At 40.7% G+C, this 27,763-nt stretch overlaps 1 protein-coding gene across 2 annotated transcripts in view; it reads right to left on the bottom strand.

The window, feature by feature from the left end:
- Positions 1–878: 878 nt before the first annotated feature.
- UBR1 (ubiquitin protein ligase E3 component n-recognin 1) overlaps positions 879–27,763 on the bottom strand; it is a 144,322-nt gene continuing 117,437 nt past the window's right edge. Inside the window, exons 36-48 of one of the 2 annotated variants that reach the window (XM_067557900.1) lie at positions 26,694–26,749; positions 26,271–26,367; positions 24,825–24,892; positions 24,295–24,445; positions 23,340–23,427; positions 22,154–22,287; positions 20,358–20,466; positions 15,076–15,132; positions 14,401–14,478; positions 12,624–12,794; positions 4,130–4,231; positions 3,617–3,782; positions 879–2,791 (exon numbers count right to left, since the gene is read on the bottom strand). In XM_067557900.1, the coding sequence (XP_067414001.1) occupies positions 3,641–3,782; positions 4,130–4,231; positions 12,624–12,794; positions 14,401–14,478; positions 15,076–15,132; positions 20,358–20,466; positions 22,154–22,287; positions 23,340–23,427; positions 24,295–24,445; positions 24,825–24,892; positions 26,271–26,367; positions 26,694–26,749 (1,253 nt within the window). In that variant the 3' untranslated portion in view covers positions 879–2,791; positions 3,617–3,640. Of the gene's footprint in view, positions 3,783–4,129; positions 4,232–12,623; positions 12,795–14,400; positions 14,479–15,075; positions 15,133–20,357; positions 20,467–22,153; positions 22,288–23,339; positions 23,428–24,294; positions 24,446–24,824; positions 24,893–26,270; positions 26,368–26,693; positions 26,750–27,763 lie in introns of both variants that reach the window. The other variant, XM_067557899.1, reaches the window with a different exon arrangement.

Raw genomic sequence — 27,763 nt, 5'->3', positions numbered from 1 at the left:
GAAATTTTTTATTCCATAAATAATGCAGACATGTTTTTTCTAAACCAGTAGTTCTCCACCTCTAATAGTTTTCAGATCACTTTTGCAGGGAGATCCTTACAGACCTATCTCCCTTCCAACCTCCCAGCTTGGTTCTAAAAAAACTATGTAATTCTTTGACCCACCTTGAAAGACCACATAGACCACTGTTACAATTTACAATTATCTTCTTACGCTTCTTAATGGTGACTGATGTGAACACTGAAAGCAGTGAGAGTGGGGAGATGTCTAGCTGCTGGCAGCAATGCATAGTTAAAAGAGGCAGTTTGAAAGCTTTACTTTAATTTGCAAATTGCTAGAGAAGGCTGAACCTATTCAAGTTGGGAAGAAACAAAATGCCAATTTCTCTGGCTCTGTGCAAAGCTCTGTGACAACAGTGTCTTTTTTTTTTTTTCCCTTTTCTTTTTAATATTTCCACTTTTCATGGGAATCTGAATATTACCAACCAACCAAAAGACAATGGCCTTAAGGTTATTAAGCTACTATAGATAGTAGACAGTATAGTAAATTTTCTTTGATTTAGATTGTCATGTTTCTCAATGTCATTAAGATGAATAGCTGGCTTAAAATTAAATTCTAAAATTAAGATGTTTTCTCTGTACGGAAAGAAGCACTGAAGCTAAAAACAAGAAGTGTTTCAAAATGAAGCATTGATCTAACAAAGCAAAAATTCTGGTGTTAGTATTAACTAGTAATAATCAACTTTAATGGTAACTGGTAGTGTTTGCTAATTATTTACTAGCCACTTCTTCCCCTTCCATACTGATGGCATCACGACAGCTTCTCTATAAAGAGAAATGTAAAATACTAAATTGCCTCCAAATAAAAGCCAAACAATGTATGAGAAGGTACTTTATTTCCTCTTTTAAATATACATATACAAGATATTTTATTTCAAAAGCACAAGAACATTATACAAGTTTCAAATTTACATTTTTGCAGTTAAGAATACCGATATACACATCATTCAAATAACTTGTTCTGTTCATCTTGGATGGAATTCAAATCAGTGGCATAAGCATCTTGCAATCACTAAATACAGATTATACTCACAGTGAACCAAACTGCATAGTAATTTATGAAATGAGAAATGACCACATTCATTAGTGGATTATCTGGGAGCCGATTTGCTAGAATAATAAGTGCAAACACACAGAAAACGATACAACATTTCTTCCTTGGCCCTCATTTTCCTCTCTCTCCCCGCTACAAAAAGACATTTGGGAAATGTTAAACAAGTTTGCCTGCTCAAACCAGCTCCTGTCTCTATACAGCACATTTGAATTGCTCAATACCGGCACTACAAAATAAAGTCATCTTGTTGCATGTTAGTTAGCTGAACTTCATGTGCACAAATTTCTTGCATCATGGAAAGTGCAGGATTACTGAAAGTATCAGATACATGACTATGTAAAAAAAGAGGGAAACAGCAAGTGAACACTGCTATGAAGTCAGTGCTGAATTCTGTGAGGCACATTTGCTAATTTCAATACAGTGCTTTGGCTGGTAATCAGTATTACTAGTAGCCTTTGAAATGGCTGCTGCATGCAAGTCTCCATAGAGTCAGTTTTCCTAACCCAAAGTTTCAATCACAGATTAGACAAGCCTAACAAAACTGTTTCTCTGCAGAGGGATTTACCTTCAGTTTAAAAACTGAAAACATCAAAATGAAAAGAGAAGTCTTCATTGCAATAAGAGGAAGACAGGAAAAAGACACTGAAGCCAACTATTTACACTGCCTGGGGAAAAATAACAAACTGATAAATGAGCAGACATTTTAAATTTGAATATTTGAATACTAGGAAACAATTATTTGATATTCCAACTCATTTGAATTTCACTTTTAAACGACTGCTGTTCGCTAAGGACTTTAAAACTAGGAGGATTATTGTACTTAAGCATGAAATCATGATTTGTGATTCTCCCTCCCACCTGGCATGTCACCTCACCATACCATTAAGAAAAGAGCACATAGGTATGTATATATATGTGTGCGCTCTCAAATACCGGATCACAAAATCCTGTATAGCCCTCCCTTTTTAAGCTTTAATAGAGCATTAAACACCCCCCCCCCCATCCCTGTCCCCTCCCAAACACACACAAACAGCAAGAAGGGAAAGGGGAACACACACCTAAAATGCATTCTCTGGATAGTTCAGCCTTTCAGACATAGGTGTCATTGCTTTGGAAAGTGATAGTTGCAAGAAATTTATGTATTTAGAGCTTTATCTGTCACATCACAAGTTCCCTTCATGTAAATTATGGCTAAAATCTGGGAAACAGAACTTTGAGCTACTGAGAGATGGTTCCATCACAATATGACATTAGTTAATGAAAAAGAGACAGATTTAACTTTTTTTCCCCCCTTTAAGTTATAACCAACCTCTGGCTCACATGACACCAGAAACATATAGTTTATGGACGGCTCCAAACAGATGACACAAAAATGAAGAGTGGGAAGCCCCTCCAACATGGAGATACAAAGCATGGATTTATGCCTGTGTTTAGTGATTCAAAATAGTGATAAACTTGCCATGCTATCTTCTATAGGGTCTTGCTTTTTAATTCAACTTTAAATGGCTTTTATTTTACTGCAGTCTACGGTCTTCTGTAGCTGACGCATCGCTAATTAAGAGTGCAGAATCATCAGATCAGCAGTCTAGTGTGTCTGTGCACAGACTGCAGAATACAAAGTAGTAAAGCTGATCACAGCCAGACCACACCAGTGTGGTCCTGGACTCCTCAGGGTAGTCTATAAAATTAGTAGAAGAGAGCTACATTATATAAGGTGCAGTTCTGGCAATGCAACAAGCACACGCTATTTAATTTTCCATGCACCAAGCAAGATGGAAACTCCACCCCACAATTCACTCCTTCTGCCCCTTTTTTAAAGAGTGGATTAGTGGAAACATTATTCCTCTGAAAGCACTCTCTAATAAATCTCAGGGTCTAGCACAGTGCCGGTTTCTGCTGCATCACATAATACTTGCTGAGCATGTTGCTATGGATTACTAGAGACCTGGTACCACTTCTCCCTATGATAATATGCCATAGACTTTGGCCATTTTAAATGCTAAGCCAGGGCTAGGAACCCGGACACAGTAAGGAGGAGAGGTTGTCACAATTTCAGCTAAACTGTTGTAATTTCAAGACACACAAACCATTTCAGTCCTCACATCAACCCTGATATGCCTATTGTACCACATGACTAGAATTAATGGCTTCTCTTACTTGGTTTTTTCCTACCCAGACACCTCCAGATATATATCCAGTGCCAGTAAATGAGAGTTTGGGACTTTTAGTGGATGAATATGGAGGGCAGCTGGATGTGGGAAGCTACCATTATCTAATCATCAGTAGAGCCTACAACCTTTGGAAAAAAGATACTTCTGTCCCTGAATATTCCACAACAGTGACCACACAGGGTTTGTTTTTAAAAAGGTAAACCCAATGAAATAAGAATTATTTTGTTTCAATGCATCAGTCAAATGTCTAGCTACAGAATCATCCTTAGAGAAGCCTCTTTAGTACCAATCCCCACCCCCCTTTCCTTTTCCAAAACGCCCTCCGTAGTCACCTGGATTTAATTAAAAACTAGGACTCAGAGCAGCTGCCAGTTGAATCCAAAGAAGATCTGATTGGTTTCCTGGCTCCTGGCAATCTCCTCTATGATGCAGTGTTGCTGCCACAGAAGATGGAGTTTCCGGTAACGTTCATGACATAAATGTAGGGGGTTGCCTCTTCTTCAGGGGAGAAATAAGGAGAACATATATCAGGCACATTAAAACATTAATATACTCATCTTAGGGCCTTTTCTTTTCTTCTCTCCCTCCTGGTTCACTTTATGCCAATGTCAAGTGCAAATATGTCTAGACAAACTATCTTTTAATAGTCCCACATTAACCACTCATGGCAACAACAATGGAAAATGTTGAATGATAGTGTGATTTGCAACCATTTTTCACCACCAGTCTATCAGAAATGGGGCTGCTAAGCACTATTCAAGAACACCTGGCAGTATAATGGGAACATCAAAGAAAGGGAACAAGATGAAGACTCCTAGCAACTAAGAAGTTAAACATGCACTTACTTCAGTCCTGGGTCTGTTTCTCCATATTCATCGAGGTAGGGAGCAGGATATAAGCAGCCTCTGGTTTTACCTTCTATCAGGAGTATTTTGCACTCCCTGATTCTTAAGGCAAAAATAGTCATATTTAAAATATTATTATTAACCACACCTGTTTGCAGGTACTATTCATAAGCAATCTTAGAAAAAGTTTAAACTTTGACAGGTCTACACACAAACTTGTACTTGCTTAACTAGAAGTGTTGTTTTAAACAGATTTCGCTAAACTGCTGCAACCACCTGGGTGGACACACTCCTATATTGGTTTAAACCTGTTTTATATTGATTTAATTTACATCTGTAAATTAGATGCAAGATAAATGGATATAATCCAAATTTAAACCCATATAAAGAAGCATCCACACAGGCGATTGCAAGAGTTTAACTAAATGAATTATTAAAATCTATTTGAGCTAAATTGGTGCAATTTCTGTGTTCAGACAAGCCTTACAAATTTTCACAAAAGCAATAAATATGTGATTGTATAATACTGGATATCCATGACACAAGGAACCTGAACAATCAAGAAGAATACAATGGTTACTAACCTGTTCTGTAACTGCTCTTCAAGATGTGTTGCACATGTCTATTCCATTCTTGGTCTGCCCAGCACACAGCCATCAGAAACTTTTTCCTTCAGTGGTACCTGTTGGGCAGCTCGAGCTCCCTCTGCTGTATTGCACTATCGCATGCAGGTATAAAAAGGCAAAGCTGCCCTTAGCCCTCCTCAGTTCCTTCTTCCTGGAACTCCAATGTAGAGGGATAGAAGGGTGGGTCACGGAATGGACATGTGCAACAAATCTCGAAGAACAGTTAGTTACAGAACATAACTTAATAATGGTTAATAAGTTTTTTCTTCTTCGAATGATAGTACATATGCATTCCACTCTTGGTGACTCACAAGCTATAAGAACACGAGATGGGACTGGATTCTATTTCAATAAAGATTAGAGAACAACTTATCCAACTCTAGCATCTTCTTTGAAGTCTTGAGCCACAGCACAGTGAGAGGCAAATGTGTGGACTAAGGACCAGGTTGCTGCTGTACAAATGTTAACAACTGGAACTTGTGCTAGAAAGGCCGCAGAGGTGGACTTCAACCTTGTCAAATGGGATGTGTCTCTGTCAGGCACAGTGACATTAGCCAAGTCATAGCACATACGTATACAGGATGTGATCCAGGAAGAAATTCTCTGGGTGGAGACTGACTGTCTGCCACTGCTATGAACAGCTGAGATGATTTACAATAGTGCCTTGTTCTATCCACATAAAATGCTAAGGCTCTCCTGATGTCCAAGGTATGCAAATGCTCTTCTTCCTTGCTCATATGTGGCTTTGGGTAAAATATGGGCAAATAAATTGGCTGGTTGATGTGGAAAGAAGAAACCATCTTTGGGACAAACTTTGGGTGTGAATGCAGGTCCTTAAAAAAGATCACCTAAGGAGACATTAACATATTAATGCACATTAACACCTGCAGTGCCTCCACTTTTCTGGTAGAGGTAATGGCCACCAAAAATGCCACCTTCATTGATAGATGCAGCAGACAGCAGGTAGACAATAGCTCTAATGGGGAACCAATGTCTTGACAATACTAAGTGTAGATCCCACTGGGCAACTGGGTCTTTCACCTGACGGCTTAATTTGACTAAGCCTTTTAAAACTCTTATTGACATATCACTGGAGAAAAGAGACTGATTGTCCACTTTAGGGTGAAGTGCTGAAATAGCTGTCATATGTACCATGGTTTGGTGTCTCAGGTAGAATATGTTGAACTGAAGAACTTGTTGGCGATACTGGCGAGACTAGACACTAGATACCATACTGGCGAGACTAGATGGAAAATCACTTCCATTTAGAGAGGCAAGTAGCTCTTGTAGAAGGCTTTCTATCTTTCGAGTAGGCCTGCTCTCTAGTGCTTAGCCATGGAGCATCCATGCAGTTAAGTGAAGGGACTGTAGGCTCAGGTGGAGTAGGCAACCATGAACCTGGGAGATAAGGTCCAACTCGAGTGGAAGTGAAATTGGAAGTTTCACTGACAATGCCAGGACAGTGGAGAACCAGTGCTGATGGGTCCATGCTGGGGCCATACGTGTGACTTCGACCTGGTCCTGTCTTATCTTTAATAACAACTTTGTGAATGAATGGAATTAATGGGAAAACAGAGGCGCCTGCCTGACCATGTCAGTAAAAAGGCATCTGTTATGGAACCTGGGCTGTGACCCCAGGAGGGACCAGAACTGCTGATACTTTCTGTTGGAATTTGTTGCAAATAGGTCTACCTAGGGAAGTCCCCATCACTGGAAGATGTACCTGGCCACATCTGAGTAAAGAGACCACTCATGGTGAGTCAAATGATCTGCTAATCTGGTCTGTTAGGTTGTTCTGTACACCTTGCAAGTAAGATACTTCTCGATCTATCAAGTTGGCAATGCAGAGCTCCCAGAGTAAAGTTGCTTCTTGACAGCGTGGAGAAGAACAGGCTCCCTGCCGCTTGTTGAGGTAAAACATTGCACTGTGTTGTCTGTGAGAACAAGCTGGTTCCCTTGATCAACAACAGAAATACTTGGCACATGTCTAACAGCTTTCAGTTCTCAGACACTGATATATAAAGCTAAGTCTTCTGAGGACCATGGACCTTGTGTCCATCAAGAATACAGGTGGGCTCACCACCCCAGACCAGAAGCATCTGTCACTAATGTGAAAGTTGTCTGTGGGCAGGCAACCGGAACACCTGCACGTGGACAAATCTAGCCAGTCTACCAAACTATGGAGATGAGGATATCTGAGGGCACTCTCACCACCAATTCTAACTAATGGCAGGTTGGCCACTGCCATCCAGCCCTGCAGTGTTCTGAGGCACAATCTGGCATTTTGAACCACATAACTGGAAGGGGCCACGTGACCCTGAAGCCTCAAACAGTTTTGTGCAATTGTGACCAGATAAGCCTTCAAAATCTATAACAACTGATCAAATTGCCTGGAATCTGGATACCAGAAGAAAAATCCTGGCTTGAGATGAGCCCAGTACAGCCCCTATAAACTTTATCTTCCAGACCTGGGAAAGGAGAGCTGCTTCTGTGTTGATTAACAGTCCCACAGCATTAAACTTTGACTGGATAATGGCAACACTGTTCTGTACTTGTAGTGTGGATTGGCCTCTTATAAGCTAGTTGTCCAGGCAGGGGTAAATCTGAACTCCCAGTCTTCGGAGTAATGCAACTACTACTTTCACCATGATTTTTGTAAAGACCCTGGGAGCTGCTAACACACTGAAAGCAGTACAGTGAACTGGTAATGATTTTGATTTACTAGAAATTGGAGGTACTTCCTCTGACCTTGACTGATTGCCACATGGAAATAGGCAGCTTTTAAATTGTGGACGGCATACCAGTCCCCAGGATCCAGGGAAGGGGTAATAGAAACTATGGTGACCATGTGAAACTATAACAATTTGTTGAGTTAATGCAGGTCTAAAATTGATCTGAAGTCCCTCTTTTCTTCTGGGATTAGGAAATATTTGAAATAAAAACCCTTCCCTCTGAGACCACATAGAACCTCTGCTACGATTCCCAAGTGAAGGAGCTATTGCTCGGATTCTGGAACCTCTTCTTGATGCTTGGTATCAGGCCCTGTACTAAACTCTGGGGACAGAGCCTCTTGGTGTGCAGTTTCTGCCCCTCTAAACGAGGGCATCAAGTATGCATGGCATGGGGAAGATCTGAAAGCTGGGAGAAACCTCCAAGTGTTCCAAAACAGCCCCTGGTATGGGACAGGGCCCCACTGAGGGGTCACAGTGGCAGGTCGGAAGAGAGGATCTTTGAGGAGCCAAGAGGATTGTGCTTTGGGATGGTGAGACAACAAAGACTCCCCTTCCTCTGACCATGGCAGGGCTGATCCAGTCGGTGCTGGGGACCAATGCTGACAATCTGGTGAGGGTCGAAGCAACACCACCATCGCATGCTTCCCCTTGGATGGCATCGAGGGCCTGCCTGTCCAGAAAGCAGGCAACTGGGGTACTGAAGGTTCAATTGCTGACAGATGGGACAGCAATACAGAGGGATTGGACTCCTGTAAGGAAGGAGACATTGGCACCGAGAGGCAGAGCAGATTTTTTTGTTGCTGCAAAATGCATCCTGTTGCAGTGCCAAAGTTGACAGTACCCTTCCTGCAGCAGGCTTGACGGTTGTCCTTGCGGAGTCAGAGTTGACTCAGCCAACTTAGGCACCGATGTGGAAGAGGAGTGCTTAGGTTTCAGGTATATGCTACTCAACTCCATCTCGCTCCTTTCACCAGACTCAGGCCATGTCTACACTGCCGAGGGAAGTTGACTTACTTTAAGTTGACTTTCAGCAGCCGATTTTTAGAAGTCGCAGCAGCGTGAACACACTACGCTGTTTGCACAGATCTCGTGCATCCACACTCACCACGCTTATTTCGACTTTCAAAGCAGTGCAATGTGGGTAGATATCCCACAGTGCAACTAGTCGCGGTGGCTGTTGGGACAAGTATCATCTAATGATGCAACGCTGCTTCCCCCTCCCTACTTCCCCCAAACAAACAGGAAAACTGTTTTTGCGCCATTTTTTTACTCCCCGCGCTCACCACTGCTGCAGAGACATGGAGCCAGCTCAACTCTGCACTATTATTGTGAGTGTCACAAATACATCGCAGCTTATCATAGAGTATTTTCGAAGTAGAGCAGGAAGCCGAAGCACAGACAACACTGATGCCACCAAGGCTGCCCTGCTACAAGCCATCGAGTAGCACAATTCCTGGTTGCTACAGGCTGTAACAAGTCCATCTGAAGTCCATGGAGCGCTGGTTCTGGTCCAGGGAAACAAGCACCGACTGGTGGGACTGCATCGTTATGCAGTTGTGGGATGACGACCAGTGGCTGCAAAACTTTTGTATGCGAAAGGAAACTTTCCTGGAACTGTGGTTGGAGCTGGCCCTGTCCCTGAAGCGCGTGAATACTCGCTTGAGACAAGCTCTGATGGTGGAGAAGAGAGTCGCCATCGCTCTCTGGAAGCTGGCAACCCCCTGACTGCTATCGCTCAGTTGGGAATCAATTTGGAGTTGGTAAATCTACAGTGGGCATCACAGTGATTCATGAATGCAGGGCCATCAATAGACTTCTGCTACGAAGGACAGTGACTTTGAGAAATGTGCAGGACATAGTGGAGGGGTTTGCCACGATGGGGTTCCCAAACTACAGGGGGGCCACTGATGGGACGCACATCCCTATCTTAGCGCCTGCCCACCTAGCAACCGAGTACATAAACCGCAAGGGTTACTTTTCCATGGTCCTGCAGGGCCTTGTGGACCACACGGGTCATTTCACTGACATCTATGTGGGGTGGTCTGGGAAGGTGCATGACGCTCGCATATTTCGTAATTCAGGGCTGTTCTCTAAGATGCAGGCAGGCACTTTTTTCCCCAACCAAAAAATTCACATCAGGGGTGTGGAAATGCCCATAGTGATCCTGGGGGATCCTGCTTATCTCTTGCTCCCTTGGCAAATGAAGCCGTACACCCGTCACTTTGACGGGGACAAGGAGTGTTTTAACAACAGGTTTAGCACTTGCAGAATGGTTGTAGAATGTGCGTTTGGACGTTTAAAGGGTAAATGGAGGAGTCTCCTCACTAGGCTGGACATGACAATAACAGCACAGCACAACTGTCCAGAGCGGTCAAAACGGGGCATTGTGGGATACCTCCCGGAAGGCAATTAAGTCGATTTAAGTGAAGTTGTATCTACACTGACACTAAATCGAACTAACAAATTCGAATTAGGTGCTATGCCACTTGCAGAGGCGGTCTTATTAAGTCGACTTTTGCCGCGACTTAATTCAACTTAATAGTAGTGCCAGTGTAGACACAGGTATACAGAGGTCGATGCAAGTGACTTTACATCAACCTAAGTTGCCAGTGTAGACCAGGCCTTAGAGGGTGGAGACTTTGCCCTGGCTGGGGCCTTTCTGGAAATTTTGTATTCCTTCCTCAGTATGGGCAAGGTATAATGGTGCTGGGATTCTGCTAAAGCTGAAGTCGCTCTTCTTAATGAAGCTGCAGCACTCGGCAATAAATCAGACTGAGACAGTTCTGGCAGTGGCCTTAGTGTTGTCTCCATCAGCAGGAATTTCATCATAGCCTCCCCATCCTTCTTTGTCCTAGGCTTGAACTCCCCACAAATCTGGCACCAATCCTTTGTGTGTCTCCCCCGCAAGCACTTCAGGAAGCTATTATGCAGGTCAGTCACTGGCATAGGTCTTGAGCAAGAAGCATACAGCTTGAAGCCTGGTGGTTGGGGCATACTCTGGCATTATGAATAGAAAAACCTCCAAACGAGGAAAACAAGGCTGAATTTTTACACAGACAGAGACCCCTCCCCCCAACATTTATAAAGGCTGAGAAAGAGAACTGTTCTGGTATTGTACAGAGTTCCAACCACCATCACAGGCAGTAGCAAGGAACTGGTGGGGGCTAGCGGCAGCTCTCCCCTTTACACCCGCGCACAATGGCCTGCAAAGGCAGGGGGAGCTTGAACTGCCTAATGCAGGGGTGTCAAACATACGGCCCGCGGGCCGCATTTGGCCCGCGAACCTTTTTTATGTGGCCCGCAAACCTCTTTGATCCGCGCTGCCGAAAGTTAGTAGTGTAGCCGCTGAAAGTCTGCATTGCCACTTTAAGACATTTGTGGGGCCAGCGTCTTAAACCGGCAATACTTCTCGCTCCTGCACCCTGACGCCAAAAATGGGAAAATGGGAACTCGTCTTCAGTTTTTCGGCGGCGGGTATCACTCCTAGAAATCTCTTAAAGCGGCAATGTCAGTGTCCCCACAGTGAAAGGGCAGCGCTGAATTCTAATGATGCTGCGCCGCCGAAAACGGGCAGAGTGGCTGAAATATTCGGCGGAGAGCATTGTATAGCCCCTTCAAAGTAGAGGTTCTGTGATTTCGGCCCCTCACTTTGAGCGAGTTTGACAACCCTGGCCTAATGGGTACCACTGATGTGGTAGCCATGTGCTGGGCACATCGATACCCAAGAGTGGGACAGACGTGCAATCACTTGAAGAATAATAATCAGGTATTATATTTCTTTATTTTGTGCACTGCACTATTCCACTATCTGGGTATGGTCAGTCAACTGCCTCTTCACTTAGCTACTAGACCAGGGGTGGCCAACCCACGGCTCACGAACCGCATGCAGCTCTTTGGTCATACAAATGCGGCTGGCTCTTTGCATGTGGCTCTTTGCTGTTTGTTCTTTGCAGCTCTTTGCTCTTTGAAATTGACAAACTTTTGGTGGAGGGGAAGAGAGGAGGGGAAACTGACAAGTGAAATTGACAAGCTGCTGCCGAAATTGATGGATCAGCATGAAGTTTCCGGGAGGGTAAGAGACCAAGGGAAACTGAAAAGGTAAATATGGCTCTTTGCAGCTCTTCGTCTCTGAAGGGTTGGCCACCCCTGTACTAGACCATTCTTGACATTTCATAGAGACCCCATGCTAATCTTCACTAACTGGGAGGATACTGCTTTTACAGAGAATGTGCTAAGTGCTAGCCGTGTTGGTTAAAACTGAGAAGGTTTTAGTTAATTATTGTAGACTTAAAAAAAAATAAAAAAACGACTGCTCTCCTTCCTTGTCTGTGTCTATGTGTGAGCAAACTCACTCTTGTTGGGCAGTGCAAGGAGGCAAAAGCTCCGATGCCAGTGAAATGTTTTGAAACTTCCAGGAAATAATTTCTTCCTTTTCCAGATGCTCTTGGCATTATTCATCCCCATTAAGAACTCCACATTTACCACAAACTTTTCAGATACAGAGGAGGTATGGATATCGCTCCTTCCAAAACCACTCAATCCCATACCTCAAGTCCTCTGAACAAGTTGGTCCCAACCCCAATGTAAATTCAGCCATTTTTAAGCTACACAGAACAAAATTAAAGATCAGATTTTGCTCCTTTGCAGTACTCAACAATGCAGAAAAGCTACATTTTTAAGTGTAAGTAATTTGTCCATCACATATACTAACAACTAGGCACTAAACATGCATAAAAGGCTAGGATTTTCAAAGGAGCCTAAAGGAATAGGGTACCTAACTCCCTTAGGATACTCTGAAAATGGAAACCAATTGCAACATCCTGCAGTATAGACTTGTTATTTTACCTGAAAAATAGTTACAGTTAATACAGACTTATTGGCTCTGTGGTGTTCTGTAAACCCATGGCAAAGAGTGCAGTTTGTCTGGATACCATCAGACTACAGCACTGCTCATTGGCCAGTATTGTAGATTTCCTGCAGGATGATTTAACTTTTTGGTGACTTACAGTGTATGTCATTATGTTGGCTCTTTTCCCCCAATCCCAAAGGGCATGAGGTTTTTTGCCCTTCTGTGTCATCTGGCCTTCCTAAGTTATTTTCCCCTGTAAATAAATTACCTTTTGGCCAGTTACCTACTTGAGAAACATGCACACACCAGCTCCACAATGGAGAGCATGAGAGGTACAGGCTCCCAGTTCCTCCCCATTCACCAACTCTTGGCAGCAGGTATTCTGGGAGCACAGCATGGCCCCACAGAACAAACACAACACTGGGTGCTTTCGTTCATCATCAGAAGACCTTGGGCACCTGTAATAATAATAAAATAATAATTAAGTGCAGTATGGAACCAAAATAGTTATTGCAAATACACGGACAAGATTTTAAAAAATACAATTAGTCATGATGTTTTGACCAGAAGGCCTTTTTCAGGAAAGAGGCAAAGTGACTCACAATGTTTCTTTAAAAATTATCTGGTAAAATTCCTCTTAATTTTTCTCATAAGGAAGAGGTGCTTCTTTCTAGTACAGATCAGCCCGGGAGGGGGAAAAATTGGTATAAATTCAGTGAAAGTTTTTCCTAAAGTAACTGTCAATTTTGTGATCACATGGGACATTATTTATCCCCACAATGACATCCGCTATGTGATGTTCCAGAGGTTCTCAAACTACGATCTTGCAAAGCATTTCTCCTAGTCCATTCCTGCTCAGATGATACTAACTTTCCTCTATTTCCTAACTGCTAACACAACTAAAACTACATTTAATATTTTCCTGTTAGTTTTCCACGTAATCAATGGCGGTAGTTGCCATAGGGATGTTATTCAATTGCAAATGGAAGATAAGGTGACCCACACAGTTGTGAATGGAAGGGAATGGTTTTCAACAATCTCTCAAGATGTGGATCACATTATAAAAGTTTGAACACAGCAGGGGGTTCTCAATGGAAACAAACAAAAGTAGAAAGCTGCATCAGTGTATAGAGATTCTAATAGGACCCAAAAATAGCTAAAAATGCACATGAATGGAATGAGAAGACCACATCCCCTCCAAGAATAACGTACTTCTCTTCAGTAAATCATTAATGCAGACACCCAATTTGAGAAATGTTCCCTATTAAAAACTACAGATTGATGAAACGTGGGATTAGGAACTGAATCAAGTCAAAAGTGCAAGTAAATTCAGTGATGTGATTCTAGCCCATTTATACAAATAACAAAATTGACACACAGGCAGAGTTAGGATGTCAAAGGGGGTAAAATGACGTAGGTGTAGGTCAGGAACAGCACTGGTTGCGCAACATAGCATAACTTGATCTGGGAATAGTGAGGAGGCAGGCACAGAACAAGCAAGTGGTTAATTCATGAGCATTACATTCATTACAGTTAAAATACAAAAACTTCCATGTGCAACATTCTCTTCAGAAAGAATAAAAAGCACATTAGGCTATATCCATATTTTTCCACAGAAAGAATAATTAGTAAAATGACGTATTCTCCCATTGCCTTCTCTGCTATCAACACTTCATGTTTAGGGCAAAGTTCAGTATTCCTACTTAAAACCAGTGTCAAACCTGTGGCCCTGAAGTGGACAATGGTGAAAACCATTATCAGCTATATCAAACCTACATTTGTTTACTGAAGTATGTCAGTGTTTTAAGCTATAATAGTTTTATATATTGTGATGGTTAGGAAAAAAAATAGTATGTTCACTTCAAATTTTGCAATATCTTTCCCAGACTTACACATCATAGACAACTGTTCTTCCTGGATTGGTGAAGTGGCAGCATTTGATTTCCATCCCAAAATTGTTTCTGTAATAGTTTTGCCACTTGCCATATTGGTTACATGAACTGCAAGAACATGAAAAGGGAGGACACACCTGACAAGGTGGCAGATCAAACTGCTACTTCTTACCTAAACTGAGAGGCTTGATTCAGGAGGGAGCTGTAGTCTTCTGGAAGCCCTATCAAATTATTTCTTTTCCTTGGATATCTAGTAAATTAGTTGAAGAAGAGATACTGTAAAAAATATTAATGAAGTATACAGCCACACAAAAATCACAACAAACAGAATGGACACATACTGCCAATAATTCACCACTCTTGTAAACTCCCTGTCCTCTCTTTCAACCTTCCTGGGTCCAGAATCATGTCACAAGCTCTAGCAACCCAAATAAGGGGTACAAGACAAATCACACAGGAAACGTTGAAAGTCTTCTACAGTAAACATACAATAAAGGTGTAACAAAGGTGAACACTAAGTTTGCATGGGATGGGCATGCATTTTACGTCCCTATGAAGGTTATCTGATGTTACCAACTGTAACATTAGCCTACCCCAGAAAAACCCAGATGTCTGACCGGTGTAGTAAAATGTTTGATGTTCTGAGGAAATAGCAATTATTTAGCCTTGGTAAAGGAATGCTGTAAAGTCATTTAAAAAGGAGGGTGTGCTTATGGCAAAAGTGCAAGAGGAAGGAAGGAATCCCCAGCTGCAAGCATTTATAATTTACCCTCATAACTACCCATAGCCCAGCTCCTTCAACTGTTACAGATCAAAAAACAAAGTCCAGAAAAAAAATGAAACTAACCTTATTGAAATGTTTTTCCCTTTCAAAAAACTTAGTACAGCAGGGTCAGCACACCACCTGTATCAGACAAATATTGGCAGATGCTATTGTATGAATACTATATATAATTAATAACCATAACTAAGATCAAGGAAGACGTAATGAAAAATCTTGAAAGTTTATGCAAGAAATAACTATTTTTAAATACACAAATTATAAAGACCTTACCAGAATGAGACATATATACAGTAAAAGATGTTAGCACCATCTGCAAATACTGACACTCTCACTATGTGAATGAGGACTATCACACACTGCTTCCTTTGGAATACTTTCTGATAAAGATTCTAAATTATAATATCCTACATTCTAAATGTAGTATTTATTGCTTCTAGTATGGCTTTTTGAATGCTTTTTTTTTTTTAAATGCACCATTGAAAATGTTTACTATATTTATGTTTGTAATGGCAAAACACATCTATCTGCACAGTGTAGTAAAAACAATGAGAGTCCTGTAGCACTTTAAATACTAACAAATTTAATTTCTGCAGGCATAAGCTTTCGTGCTACAGGACTCTTGTTATTTTTGCTATATACAGACTAACATGGCGACCCCTCTGGAACTTTTCACAGTGTAGTAAGCTACTGTAACACCAAGATGCTAATCACAGGAATGAAATGATTGCTTTGGCATTCTTGCTGAGATAGTTATTTTACATTACTGCTACAAAGCAGAATAGAAGAGGGACCTCCAGCAATTGGACATTTTAGCAGATATGTGTCAATGGCATTTCTCAAAAACAATTCATTTTATAAAAACAAACACAGGCAATAGTGTTAATCCTATATAAAAGATCTAGTCTCACATTTGGAATCCCTCTCATTAGGGCTGGGAGTGCTATGACGGGAATGACATGTTCAGCCCCAGCTGGAAGGAACATCTTGTGTTGCTTAAAAACATATTTTCTTATAAGCATCTACTTAAGGGACTTAAAAACCCAGATGCTTGATGTTCTTCATAGAAACGAAGAAAAATTATATTCAGTACATCTGAGGATTATTTGGGGCAGTATTGAGACAGAAAGTTAGAGTCAAGAGGCTCAAAAGGTCTCCTTGGTTGAAGTACGCTGGACAACACAGAGGCCTCATGATGACAGAAGGCAAGATAGAAAAACTGGCACTGATGCAGAAAATTTCACAAGGAACCAAGAAAACCAATTACTACAATAAAATGTTAACTTTAATATTACACACAGTGAAATCAGCTGAATGTGGACAGTCTTCAAGACAGAGATGTGGAAATTTAAGTAGTTTTTCTTAGTTTTAACCAATCCTTCCTTTACAGATAGATTTCTGCATACATATTGTTGGGCGTAATACCCTACACTTTTAACTAGTAGGTCAACTACAGTGCCTAATCAGACTCTGTTTTGGAAATCAGGTAGGTATAGCCCAAAGATAGAACAGGAAGATTATACTTTATGCCATACTCAGAATCCTTCTTTTAGATACAATCACAGTCAGTACCCTTCCTGTTCACAGATTGGTCTGCCCTATGAGCAGGGAATGGTATAACACAAAAACTATACCCTGACAAACACTGAATACAATCCTTTCTATATGCACCAATTCCAAATGAGTAATTTATTCAGGTTTAATATAGCCATGATAAATTTTTCTAAGATATTCAAACTGCTTTCAAAAATACAGACTCAGACTTTTAGGCCAGAAGGAACCATCACGGTCATCTAGTCCGACCTCTTGCACATTGCAGGCCACAGAACCTCGCCCACCCACTCCTGTAACAGATCCATAACCTCTAGATGAGTTACTGAAATCCTCAAATCATGATTTGAAGACTTCAAGTTACAGAGAATCCACCATTTACACTCATTTAAACCTGCAGGTGACTCAGGCCCCATGATGCAGAGGAAGGTGAAAATCACCTAGGGTCTCTGCTAATCTGACCCAGGGGAAAAACCCGACACCAAATATGGCCATCAGTTGGACCCTGAGCATTTTGGCAAGACCAAATAGCGAGACGCCTGGGAAAGAATTCTCTGTAGTAACTCAAAGCCCCCCCATTTAGTGTCCCATCACCAGCCATTGGGGTTATTTACCACTAACAGTGACAAATCAGCTACATGCCATTATAGGCAGTTTCATCATACCATCCCCTCCATAAACTTACCAAGCTCAGTCTAGAAGCCAGTTAGGTTTTTTGCCCCCACTGCTTCCCTTGGAAACACTTCACTCCTCTGATGGTTAGAAAACTTCATCTAATTTCAAGCCTAAACTTGTTGATAGCCAGTTTATATCTATTTGTTCTTGTGTCAACACTGGTGCTTAACTCCTCTCCCTCCCTACTATTTATCCCTCTGATATATTTATAGAGAGCAATCATATCTCCCCATAGCCTTCATTTAGTTAGGCTAAACAAGCCAAGCTCCTTGAGTCTCTTCTCATAAGGTAAGTTTTCAATCCATCTGATCATTCTAGTAGCCCTTCTCTGCACCTATTCTAGTTTGAATTCAGTCTTTCTTAAACATTGGAGACCAGAACTGCACACAGTATTCCAGATGAAATCTCACCAGCGCCTTGTATAATGGCAACAACATACCCCTGTCTCTACTGGAAATATCTCGCCTGATGCGTCGTAAGCTTGCATTAGCCTTTTTCACAGCTACATCACATTGATGGCTCATCGTCATCCAGTGAACAATGAATACACCCAGATCTTTCTCCTCCTCTGTTACCAGTTGGAAGTAAGTCCCCACCTGATAGCATACATTTTTTTGGTTAGTCCTTAAGTCATGACCTTGCAACTATTAAATTTCATCCCATTTCTATTACACCAGTTTTCAAGGTTGCCCAGATATTCTTGTATAATATTCCGGTCCTCTTCTAAATTCACAATACCTCCCAACTTTGTGTCATTCACAAATTTTATTAGCACACTGCGACTTTTTGTGCCACGGTCATTAATAAAAATGTTAAATAAGATTGGTCCAAGACTGAATCCTTGAGAACTCCAGTTCCCCTTTCAACATGACCCTTTGTAGTCTCCTCTTTAACCAGTTCCTGATCCACCTTTCAATTCTCACATGACTCCCCCATTTTATCCAATTTAATTAATAATTTCCCATGTGGAACTTTTCAAATGCCTTATTGAAATCCACATAGATTAGATCTATTGCATTTCCTTTGTCTTAACTGATTTTTTTTTTTTTTTTTTAATCTTCTCAAAGAAAGACATCAGGTTGGTCTGGCATGATCTGCCTTTCATAAAACCATGTTGTATTTTACCCCAAATACTATTTATCTCTAGGTTCTTAACTACTTTCTCTTTCAAAATTTGTTCCAAGACCTTGCATACTATTGAGGTCAAACTAATAGGACTGTAGTTCCCTTGATCAGTTTTCCCACCCCCTTTCTTTAAAATGGACATTGTATTAGCAATTCTCCAGTCAGAGTATGATCCCTGAGTTTACAGATTCATTACAAACCCCTGCTATTGGGCTTGCAATTTCATATGCCAGTTCCTTTAATGTTCTTGGATGGAGATTATCTGGGCCCCCAAATTTAGTCCCATTAAACTGTTTGCGTTTGATTTGCACCTCAAATGTGGTCATTTCCAGGTCCATATCCTGATTTCCATTAGCCACTCTGCCACTACACCTAAGCGCCTCATTACTCTTATTAGAAACGGAGGCAAAGTATTTGTTTAAGTATTGGCCCATCCATAACTTATCTTTAATCTTCACCCCATTCTGTTATCATCTTAGCTGTCCCACTTCTTTCCTTGTTTTTTCTTTTTATTTATATGGCTATAGAACTTTTTATTATTGGTTTTCATTTCCTTTGCAAGGTCCAAATCTGATTGGCTTTTGGAAGTTCTTAGTTTTTCCCTACACTTTCTGACCTTCAAGAGATAGCTTTCCTTGCTGATCCATCCCATCTTCCATTCCTTGTAGGTTTTCTGCTTTCTCTTAATAACCTGTTTGAGATGCTTGCTCATTAAATTTGATCTCCAACCCTTCTCAATGAATTTTCTCCCCTTGCTTGGGATGCAAGCTTCATATATTTTAAGTCAAAGTTGCAGAAACTAATTGCAAACCTCCTCCACATTCAGATCCTTGAGTTCTTCAGTCCAATCCACTTCCCTAACTAATTCCCTTATTTGAAGTTGCCCTTTTGAAATCAAGGACTCATTGCAGATCTATTTTTGTTTATCTTTCTATTGAGTTTAACCTGAATTAGCTCATGATCACTTGAACCAAGGCTGTCCCCTGCAACCAGTTCTTCTATGAGGTCCTCACTACTCACCAATTCCAAATCGAAAATGGCATCACCTCTTGTAGGTCTGGTGATTTTTGGTAAAGAAATCTGTCAGCTATCACATCCAGAAAAGTCTGGGCCCTACTATTATTAGTAGCACTCGTCCTCCATTGTATATCTGGGAATTTTAAAGTCTTCCATACTTATACATTTCCCAGTAGTATTTATTTCCATTACAAATATTAAAAATGTCTCTATCCATATCCAAATTGGATCCTACAGGTCTGTAGAATACCTCAAGCACTATCCCAGGGGAGCCTCTTGTAGCTTTTTTCCCCAAAGTGATTTTGACCCAAATAAACTCTGTTTTATCCATTCTATTCTATCACTATTTTATCAATTCTATTACTAATTTCTTTACAGTATACCTCATCATTAATATACAATGCTACTGCACCACCTTTACCTTTATTTATGTCTTTCCTGAACAGCACATACCCTTCAATACCTGTACTCCAGTCATGACTACTGTTTCTGTTATCCCTATAATATCTGGTTTCACTTCCTGCACCAGTAGTTCTAGATCCTCCATTTTGTTACCCAGACTCCTTGCATTGGTGTACAAACATCTTAGTTGTTTCTGCTGGGCTCTGCTCAGATTCCTCACCTGATTAGATAGTCATTCTACTTGCTAGTATTGCCTACCTGACTGTTAATGTCATTGGTATTGGCACGATCTTTCCTCAATGTCCATTCTCCTACCCACTCTCTTCCCTGATTTTCCTCATAGTCAATATTAGAATCAGGCACAGAAATTACACAAGCATCTCCCAACTGCCCTCCCTGAACTCCAAACTCTTTAAGTGGTTCAATATATACTCTGCTCAGCAGGTCTACTCTTTTGCAATTGTAATATGGTACTGGTCGAGCATAACCAACTATTCACTCATTTTATCTGAAATTCCCTTACAACCATTACAAAACAGAAGGATGGTCCCATTCTTTCCCCCATCTCCATCAAGTACCTTTGGAGCAAGGGATTTACAGTGCCCCAATATTCCTCAAAAAGCAGGAACAGATTGGTGGGTAGAGATAGATAACTACAGAGAGCCTGGAACTCTCCTTCCTTGGAAACTGCAAAAGAAGAAAATATTAGGAATAAGTCAAACTATTTCAGCAAGTCCATTCTCCTAAAGGCCTTTCTGAACAGATCACACAATCAGCTGCAGACATAATGGAAAACTGGAATTTTTCTGATTCCTTTTACAGTTTATTTATATGACTATCAAAGATTTAAGGCAACTTTTCAGTTAGTGTAATTAGATGTAGCTCTACTGACTTAAATGGAGCTATGCCAATTTCCACTGGTTGAGGATTTGGCTGAGGTTTATTGTAGAACACACAGTCTATTATACATACATTAGAGCAATAGGATTCTGCTATTTGAGGTTGAAAACTTTTTACTGTCTCTCTAATATTGTATCTTTCATTACATTTTTGGCCTGCAATCATATTCAATTTTGCTATGATCCAGTCAGAGTTTACAGGTTAAGCAAGGCTGGGTCAGCTCCGTACTTGGTGGTGAGACTTCTCAGGGCTTGTCTACACAGTGGGGTAATATGAACTATGGGGGGTAAGATTTCTGTAGCACACTAACATGTTACACATTAATTGGTCTGTGTAAACCCTGCTGGTGTGCACTAAAGGTTTCCTAGTGTGCTTTAACTGTTTCTATATTAAAGTGCACCAGGGAACCTTCAGTATGCCCCAGCAGGGTCTACACGGACCAATTAATGTGCAAGCACATTAGTGCATTTTAGAAATCACACCCCTGTAGAACGCATTACCTTGCTGTACAGAAAAGCCCTTAGTGATGCTAAGAAACTGCAGAAAATGGTGCTACTGATTCACCAGACACTCCTTTTTACAGAACCAGTGCTCCACACCGGTGTTAAGAGACAACGGAAGGTGCCATAAAGTTGAGGTCCTGACCTTTGGGCATTAAAAAAAAAAATTTATGTTTTTCATAAACGTCTGTATTCGGTAGGGCAGCATGCTAACCACAGCATCCTAACCAAATTCAAACCTGGATCATTATAGGGGGAATGAGTTTGTAAGGTTTTATACTTAGTTTCAGTAGTTTATAGTAAATTGCTGTGTGGTGCTGCTGGGTGTTTTTAGATTGTTGCCCTGTTTCACTACATTTAAATAATGTATGAAGTAATCCCTATATAAAATTTGTGTAGTGCTTTGGGATCCTTCAGAATGAGAGGGAGCACTTTAAAACACAAGATAAGCTAGAAAGTAAATTCTTTATTCTTATCCTTTTACTGGATTTCATTCTGCTCTTTTCTGTCCCTCTTAGGGAATATTTTAACATGGGAAAGCTTTACAGGTTATAGCAACAGAATTGTAACAGAATAATCCTCTTATGTGGACACTTTTCAGATATAAGGATGGCTTTTTTCAGTATTTCTCTAACTCCTTCCTAAGAGAAATAAGCGGAACTTCTTTAATATAACTATACCAGTTTAAATTCACACATTTGCTAATGCTAAAAGAAAAACTTTCCCATATAGGCAAGGTCCAGGTGATCTAACACCTCACTTTTGCCCCTTCCATATATACTGTTTTATTTTTTCTTTTCAAAGCAATACTATAATGGTGTGTCTAATGTTAAGAAATCATTATGGTTCTATTTTGAATATGCTACAAAAGCTACTGTAAAAAGGTATATACCTCATACCTTGAGCATTTAAGTACTCCACTATTCATTAAGAAAATAAGTAAAACCTAATAAATATTACTCTCTTCTACTTACCTAACAGCAGGTCCTCGGGTGGAGACACTCCCAGCATGTAATGGAAAAACAAAGCAGCACAACGAAGATAAGGTGTGATGCCTTTCTTAACAGAGTCCCACAGATGCCAGCCTGGAACATCATGGCTAAAGCAGCTATAACGCACAAATCAGAAATATCAGTTAAAGCTCAGAGCACATACCCTCTTATACCATAAATATACAGAATATTTTTGGCAATTTTCAAAACAAGGTTATCACCATCTCGTCTAACAGTTCCGAGTGCTGGTCTATGAGTAGTGCTCCCACCATTAGAGCAACAGTAGGAAATTGCCTAAAATCTTCAGACACAGCCCCCAAGATGCAATTCCTAATTTTTGCTTTCCTCTCAGGAATTATGAGTGTTAAATTTCTTTAGAACACCTTTATTATCCTTCAAGTGCTTGCTATTGTTTCTGAAAACACATTTAGAGATTTATTAAGAACAAATAGATGCCCACCTCTAAAAACTGGCTCAAGACTGTTTAATTTAGTTTCTTTTTTTCTTTTTTTTTTCCCTTCTCTTTTTTCTTTCCTGGGACCAAAAAGGATGTTGGCAGCTCCATAGCATATCAGATACAGCAACTAAATTATATCAGTGTTTTCTTTTTCTTGCAGAGAGCCAATAATTTTTTTTTTTTCAAAAATTGAATTGATTTATATGTGGACACTCAACTTTTTGAAATTCTGTCAAAAATCCCTCAAATCTTCTTAGAGAAGGATGGGAATAAGCGTGAACAAACAATATTTTACATTTAATTATGGGGAGTCACCAGTGACAATACAATTGTAGTAAACACAGACAAAAAAGGAAAGGTGAATGATATCATATTTGATTAAAAAACTGAATTATAATCAGCTTTAAGATTCTTGCAGCGCATGTTATCAAAATTTAGTCCGGATACACCACAATCCATTATGTATACATTTAAAATGTATACAATACTCATTTTTTCTAGGAAAGAAGATGTCACATTCAGACGGCAGATCTATATCTTTTCCATTTTCAGGAGTGTGGGAGACATTGCTGAGGCAACACATGGACTCCTGGTCTAACTCTCTATAACGTATGTCTGAACTTTTTTATTGTGTATTTCTCAGGTGAACCTCCATGCAATTTTCCATGTGTCTTGTAAAACATTTATCGTTACAACTGAATTGCTACTTACCCACTGGTGTACTGGCAAACTTCTCTACAGAAAGATTCAGCAGTATGAGCCTCCTCACTGTCATCTTGTGATTGAGCAATGGGAGATTCTGTGCACAAAAAGATTAACCCTATTGTAAATGCACTTGGAGATTACTTTTCTATTTACACAAAATCAATCTCCATTACTTTCAAATTTTTATACACAAGTTACAAAATTTTTTTTTCCAGCATTTCATTTTATTGAATCGTTTTCTATTTGTGCCTAATCCAACAAATATGCCCCCACAAAACTGCATGTGGTAAATAGGATCATAAATGTAGCGACTACTCATCCTCATTACAGAATGGCTTCCTCACCCTTATCTTTTGACTTTAATCCCTTACATTAATAGCCACATAGGATTTAATATCTTCTTCTTCCATGGTATGCTGACATTGAACGGAGGGGTGGGGTGGGGTTTCTTGGGAACATAAGGAGCTACTATGAGGCTATTGTGAGTACTGTTCCATAGCAGAGAGTACAGAGAGCACTGTAACTCCCATCCTAATCAGATTATCAAGTACCATATTTCACCTCTAAATTCAGAGGCTTTCACTGCACCAGAAAACCAGAATCCCCAAGTCCCCTCTACACCTTTCCCTCCCTGTACTTTGTCAATGCTTTGTTTTTTCTAGAGAGCAAAAGTATGTGGAATGCTACCAGTCTCATATGGTTGCCTCAGTCAGTTACCAGTATATCAATGACTGCTTTGCTTCATGAGGCCAAATGCACAAAAGTGATTATCAGAGCTATGGAAGTGAAAATAGTGCCATTTTGTTTTTGTTAGGAGAAAATTAACACTGAACATTTATTATTAAGATGAAGCTCTTGCAACTGGAAGGCATTAACAGTTTTCCATTAAAAATGTCAACCAAGTGGTTTTGTAAAAACTGGATAAAATGCCTGAAAAATATAAAGATGGAGGTACCCTTACCTGTTGCAGAGGTCAGAAGGATCTGTGTTATGTGTGCCATGGTAACCAAATGGAAGAGGTAGAGGTGGTTATAGGCAGAGCTAACAGATGAAGGTTGCAAGTCTACAGTTTCCTCCCAATATAAAGATGGGAATGATAACACAGCACCTACCTAAAGTGGAAAAAGACAAACAGCCAACAGTATTGGTGAAATACCAGAGTCAGAAGTAGTTCCGAGGTAAACGAACACTACAACTTATTTTTTTCAATATCAGGTTTAACAATCACCTAGGCTTATTCATTAATCCTCTCTAATGGTGATGTAGTTATTTAGCACTCACTTGTAACATCTGAGACCATGTTTTCAGTTAAATGATGTTTGGTGATCATTTTAGCTCTAAGTCACAAATACAAAGTCTACTAAAGAGGTGACACAAATACCTCTTAATTGATTACAAAGAGCAGCAATTGTATGTGGATCTACAATGGAATTACAGATAATGCATCAGAGGCAAGACGGTTAACTGCAAAAATAAATTGAACATGCTTACCAAAACGTGAAACATATCTACATCTAGAATGGATGGCGTGTCTTCCATTTTTAAGTTTGGTAGAAGAACTATAAGAACAAAGGTTCATTACACATTTGATTAAAAATGTTAATTGCTTTTTTTAAATTAGAATTAAAACAGCAGGATGAGCAGTCATTGTTTGCATAACCTCAGCCTTCCTCAAGGGCTCTGACTGATTAGCTACAAACGCAATAAAAACCTCCCCATGTCCACTCAACGTGGGCATATTCTCTGAACTTTGTAACTATCAACCTACCATTACCATAGTATCTGAGCACCTCAAACATTAATGAATTTATTAACACAATTGTGAGGTGAAGTGGTATTATTATCCCTATTTTACAGATGGGGAAAGGAGGCACAAGAGACAGGTGATGAGTAGTCTGGCATAGCAGGGAATTGAACCCAGGTTTCCAGAGTCCCAAGTTAGAACTGTAACCACTAGAAAATCCTCTCTCTCTATGCTGTATTATTGGTGTTTTCCATTTCCTAAGGAAGTTTATATGAACCTTACAGTAGAACCGCAAAGATATGAAGACCTCGGGAATGGAGGTTGTTCGTAACTCTGAACAAAACATGGTACAGTACCCTGCAGTCAATGTCTTCCAGCTGAGGCTGGGAGAGATCTCTACAAAAGTGGCACCTGGCAGCACTGCCTGGTTTGCAAGCAGCTCCCTGCCCTATTCCTGTTTCCTGCTTTTTGGGTGAACTGAGGATAGCCTGCCCTGTACTCTTGGCACTACAAGCCTCAGCCGCCTCTCGCCAGGGCTTGCTCTGTGCACTGCCTGGTGTGCTCCAGAGGCAGTACGTGACAGGGGGTTGGCTGCCAGCCTGCAGCCAGCACCCCTCCCTCCCCTTTCCCTGCCACTCCCAGAGGTGCTGGCAGGACCCAGGAGTGCAGCCATGGGCAAAACTGGGGCCACATCGGTGCACAGGCTGTGGCCCTTTAAAACTCTCCAGAATGCAGTGTGCAGGCAGGAGCTCTGAGCCCCGGACTCTGGCTCTCACTCCAGCTCCAGGCCAGATTCTGGCTGCAACAGCAGCAGTTCAGTAGCTTCCTGTGGCAGCTTCTTTCCTGGGCTGTTTGTCCCCCTCCTAACGGGGTGGTGGTGAAAACAGCTTCCCCCTCCCAGGGGGGTAGGGTGGCAGAAGGTGTGAAACAGCACCCTGGACTTACAGGAAACAACGCAGACCCCATGTTCTGCATGTTGACCTTTAAGATGCAATACAGGCAGAGTATTTGCTTTCTTCCCCCCCACCCCGGCCCGCTGCTGTCTGATTGTTTACTTCTGGTTCCACATATTGTTCGGCTGACCGATCAATTCACAACTCTGGTGTTCATATCTCTGAGGTTCTACTGTACTTAAAAGCACAGCAGAGATTGGATAGAAAGGGGTGAGAGAAGAAAGAAAAAGAATCAGTTACCTGCTAGGAGACGAATCAGATGTTTCTGAATCAGGCTTTGTGGTGATGTAGTCCTTTGAGCAGCGGCAAACTGTACTAATGCTTTAAGGCCACTGTGCTAGAGCACAAGAAGAGAATGTGGGATAGGGGAAGGGGAAAGAAATAATTAATGAAACAGAATGGTGCTGAAATATTTCCCCTTTCAAGTCTGGTATAACTGAAAAAGTGTAAATGAATCAAGTATGAACTTCTATGCAAGAGTTAGGAATGTATTCTACATCAGACTCATCTTTTGGTTATCAGTCTATGTGGAAACACAAATATCTAAAAACTCCTAGACATCCTGGGTGGAGAATCTCTTTGGATGTTAGTGTTGTATTTAGTGCAAGCAATTGCATTTGTCCAACATTCATTAACATTAATTGATTCTTGGATTATCCATACCTGTCTATTTTGCAGAGATCCAAATAAAGGTTTGCCCTCATCTTCTAGAAGGTTTTCTAGAAATTAAACAGAGAAAGTAATGATTTCCACCTAAATGTTCTCAGTTTATAAGTAGTAAAAAAAAGCATTTCAGACCATGCAAACTTAACTCAGACTCTGAGGGCCACACCTGGGTTTTTTCCATTTTGTGCATCAACTTTGGTGAGAGTTCTAGGGATCAAACTACATATTCATTATATTTGTGCAACCCCCACTGCCTTCAAAATATACCCACAGTGTCTCCTGTGCAACCACTTTGCTTTCAATGGGTTTGCATAGGTTTATCTGCTTGAAACTTAGTAAAAACATTCTGTTGATGTACACAAGGGAATAGAAGCCAGTTCCTTCTCTCTCACAACTGTGTTGTATGTTCAGGGCTAATAGGAATAAAACAGCCCAACAAAAACAAAATATTTAAAAAAAAAACCAACGTATTTTTGTCACTAATGCCTCTGAATACACACAGGGAGGAAATCTGTTGAGTGTAGAGGTGGCATTTTTTTTTACACAGAGACTTTTCAGAGATTAACACCAAGATTTTAAAGTGTGGAAGTGTGAACAAAATTTTGATAATTTTTAAGGAAAAAAGCATTATACTTAGGTCTTGTAACCTATTGTTTTTATTTATGTTATCTTTACATCCAATGTGAAAATGGGGAGTAAGGGAAGGAGAAAACAAAAATGGTTACTTAACTGTTGTTCTTTGAGATGTGGTTGCACACATGTATTCCACTCAGTTGTGCATGCAGCCCAGTGCGACTCAGCCAGAGAGTTTTGTGCAAGAGTACCTGTCAGTCAGAGTGGTCCATGTGCCCTGCGCATCCTTGTGGCCCATCCTGAGACCACACAAGGGCTGTGCCTCCCCAACCCCCCTTCAGTTCCTTTACATCAGACTATGTTTGCCACAGTACTCCTATGCAGAAGGGATACAGGATGGGTCACGGAATACACATATGCAATCACATCTAAAAGAACAACAACATTTACAGTACAGATACTAACTTTTACTTTTTCGAGTAGTTGCACATGTT

Source organism: Emydura macquarii, unplaced genomic scaffold (assembly GCF_026122565.2).
Source record: "Emydura macquarii macquarii isolate MOO-44397 ecotype Brisbane River unplaced genomic scaffold, CSIRO-AGI_Emac_v2 contig_1876, whole genome shotgun sequence".
Taxonomy (NCBI): domain Eukaryota; kingdom Metazoa; phylum Chordata; order Testudines; family Chelidae; genus Emydura; species Emydura macquarii.
The sequence above is the reverse complement of the archived record's forward strand: the minus strand, read 5'-3'. Positions and strand labels throughout refer to the sequence as shown.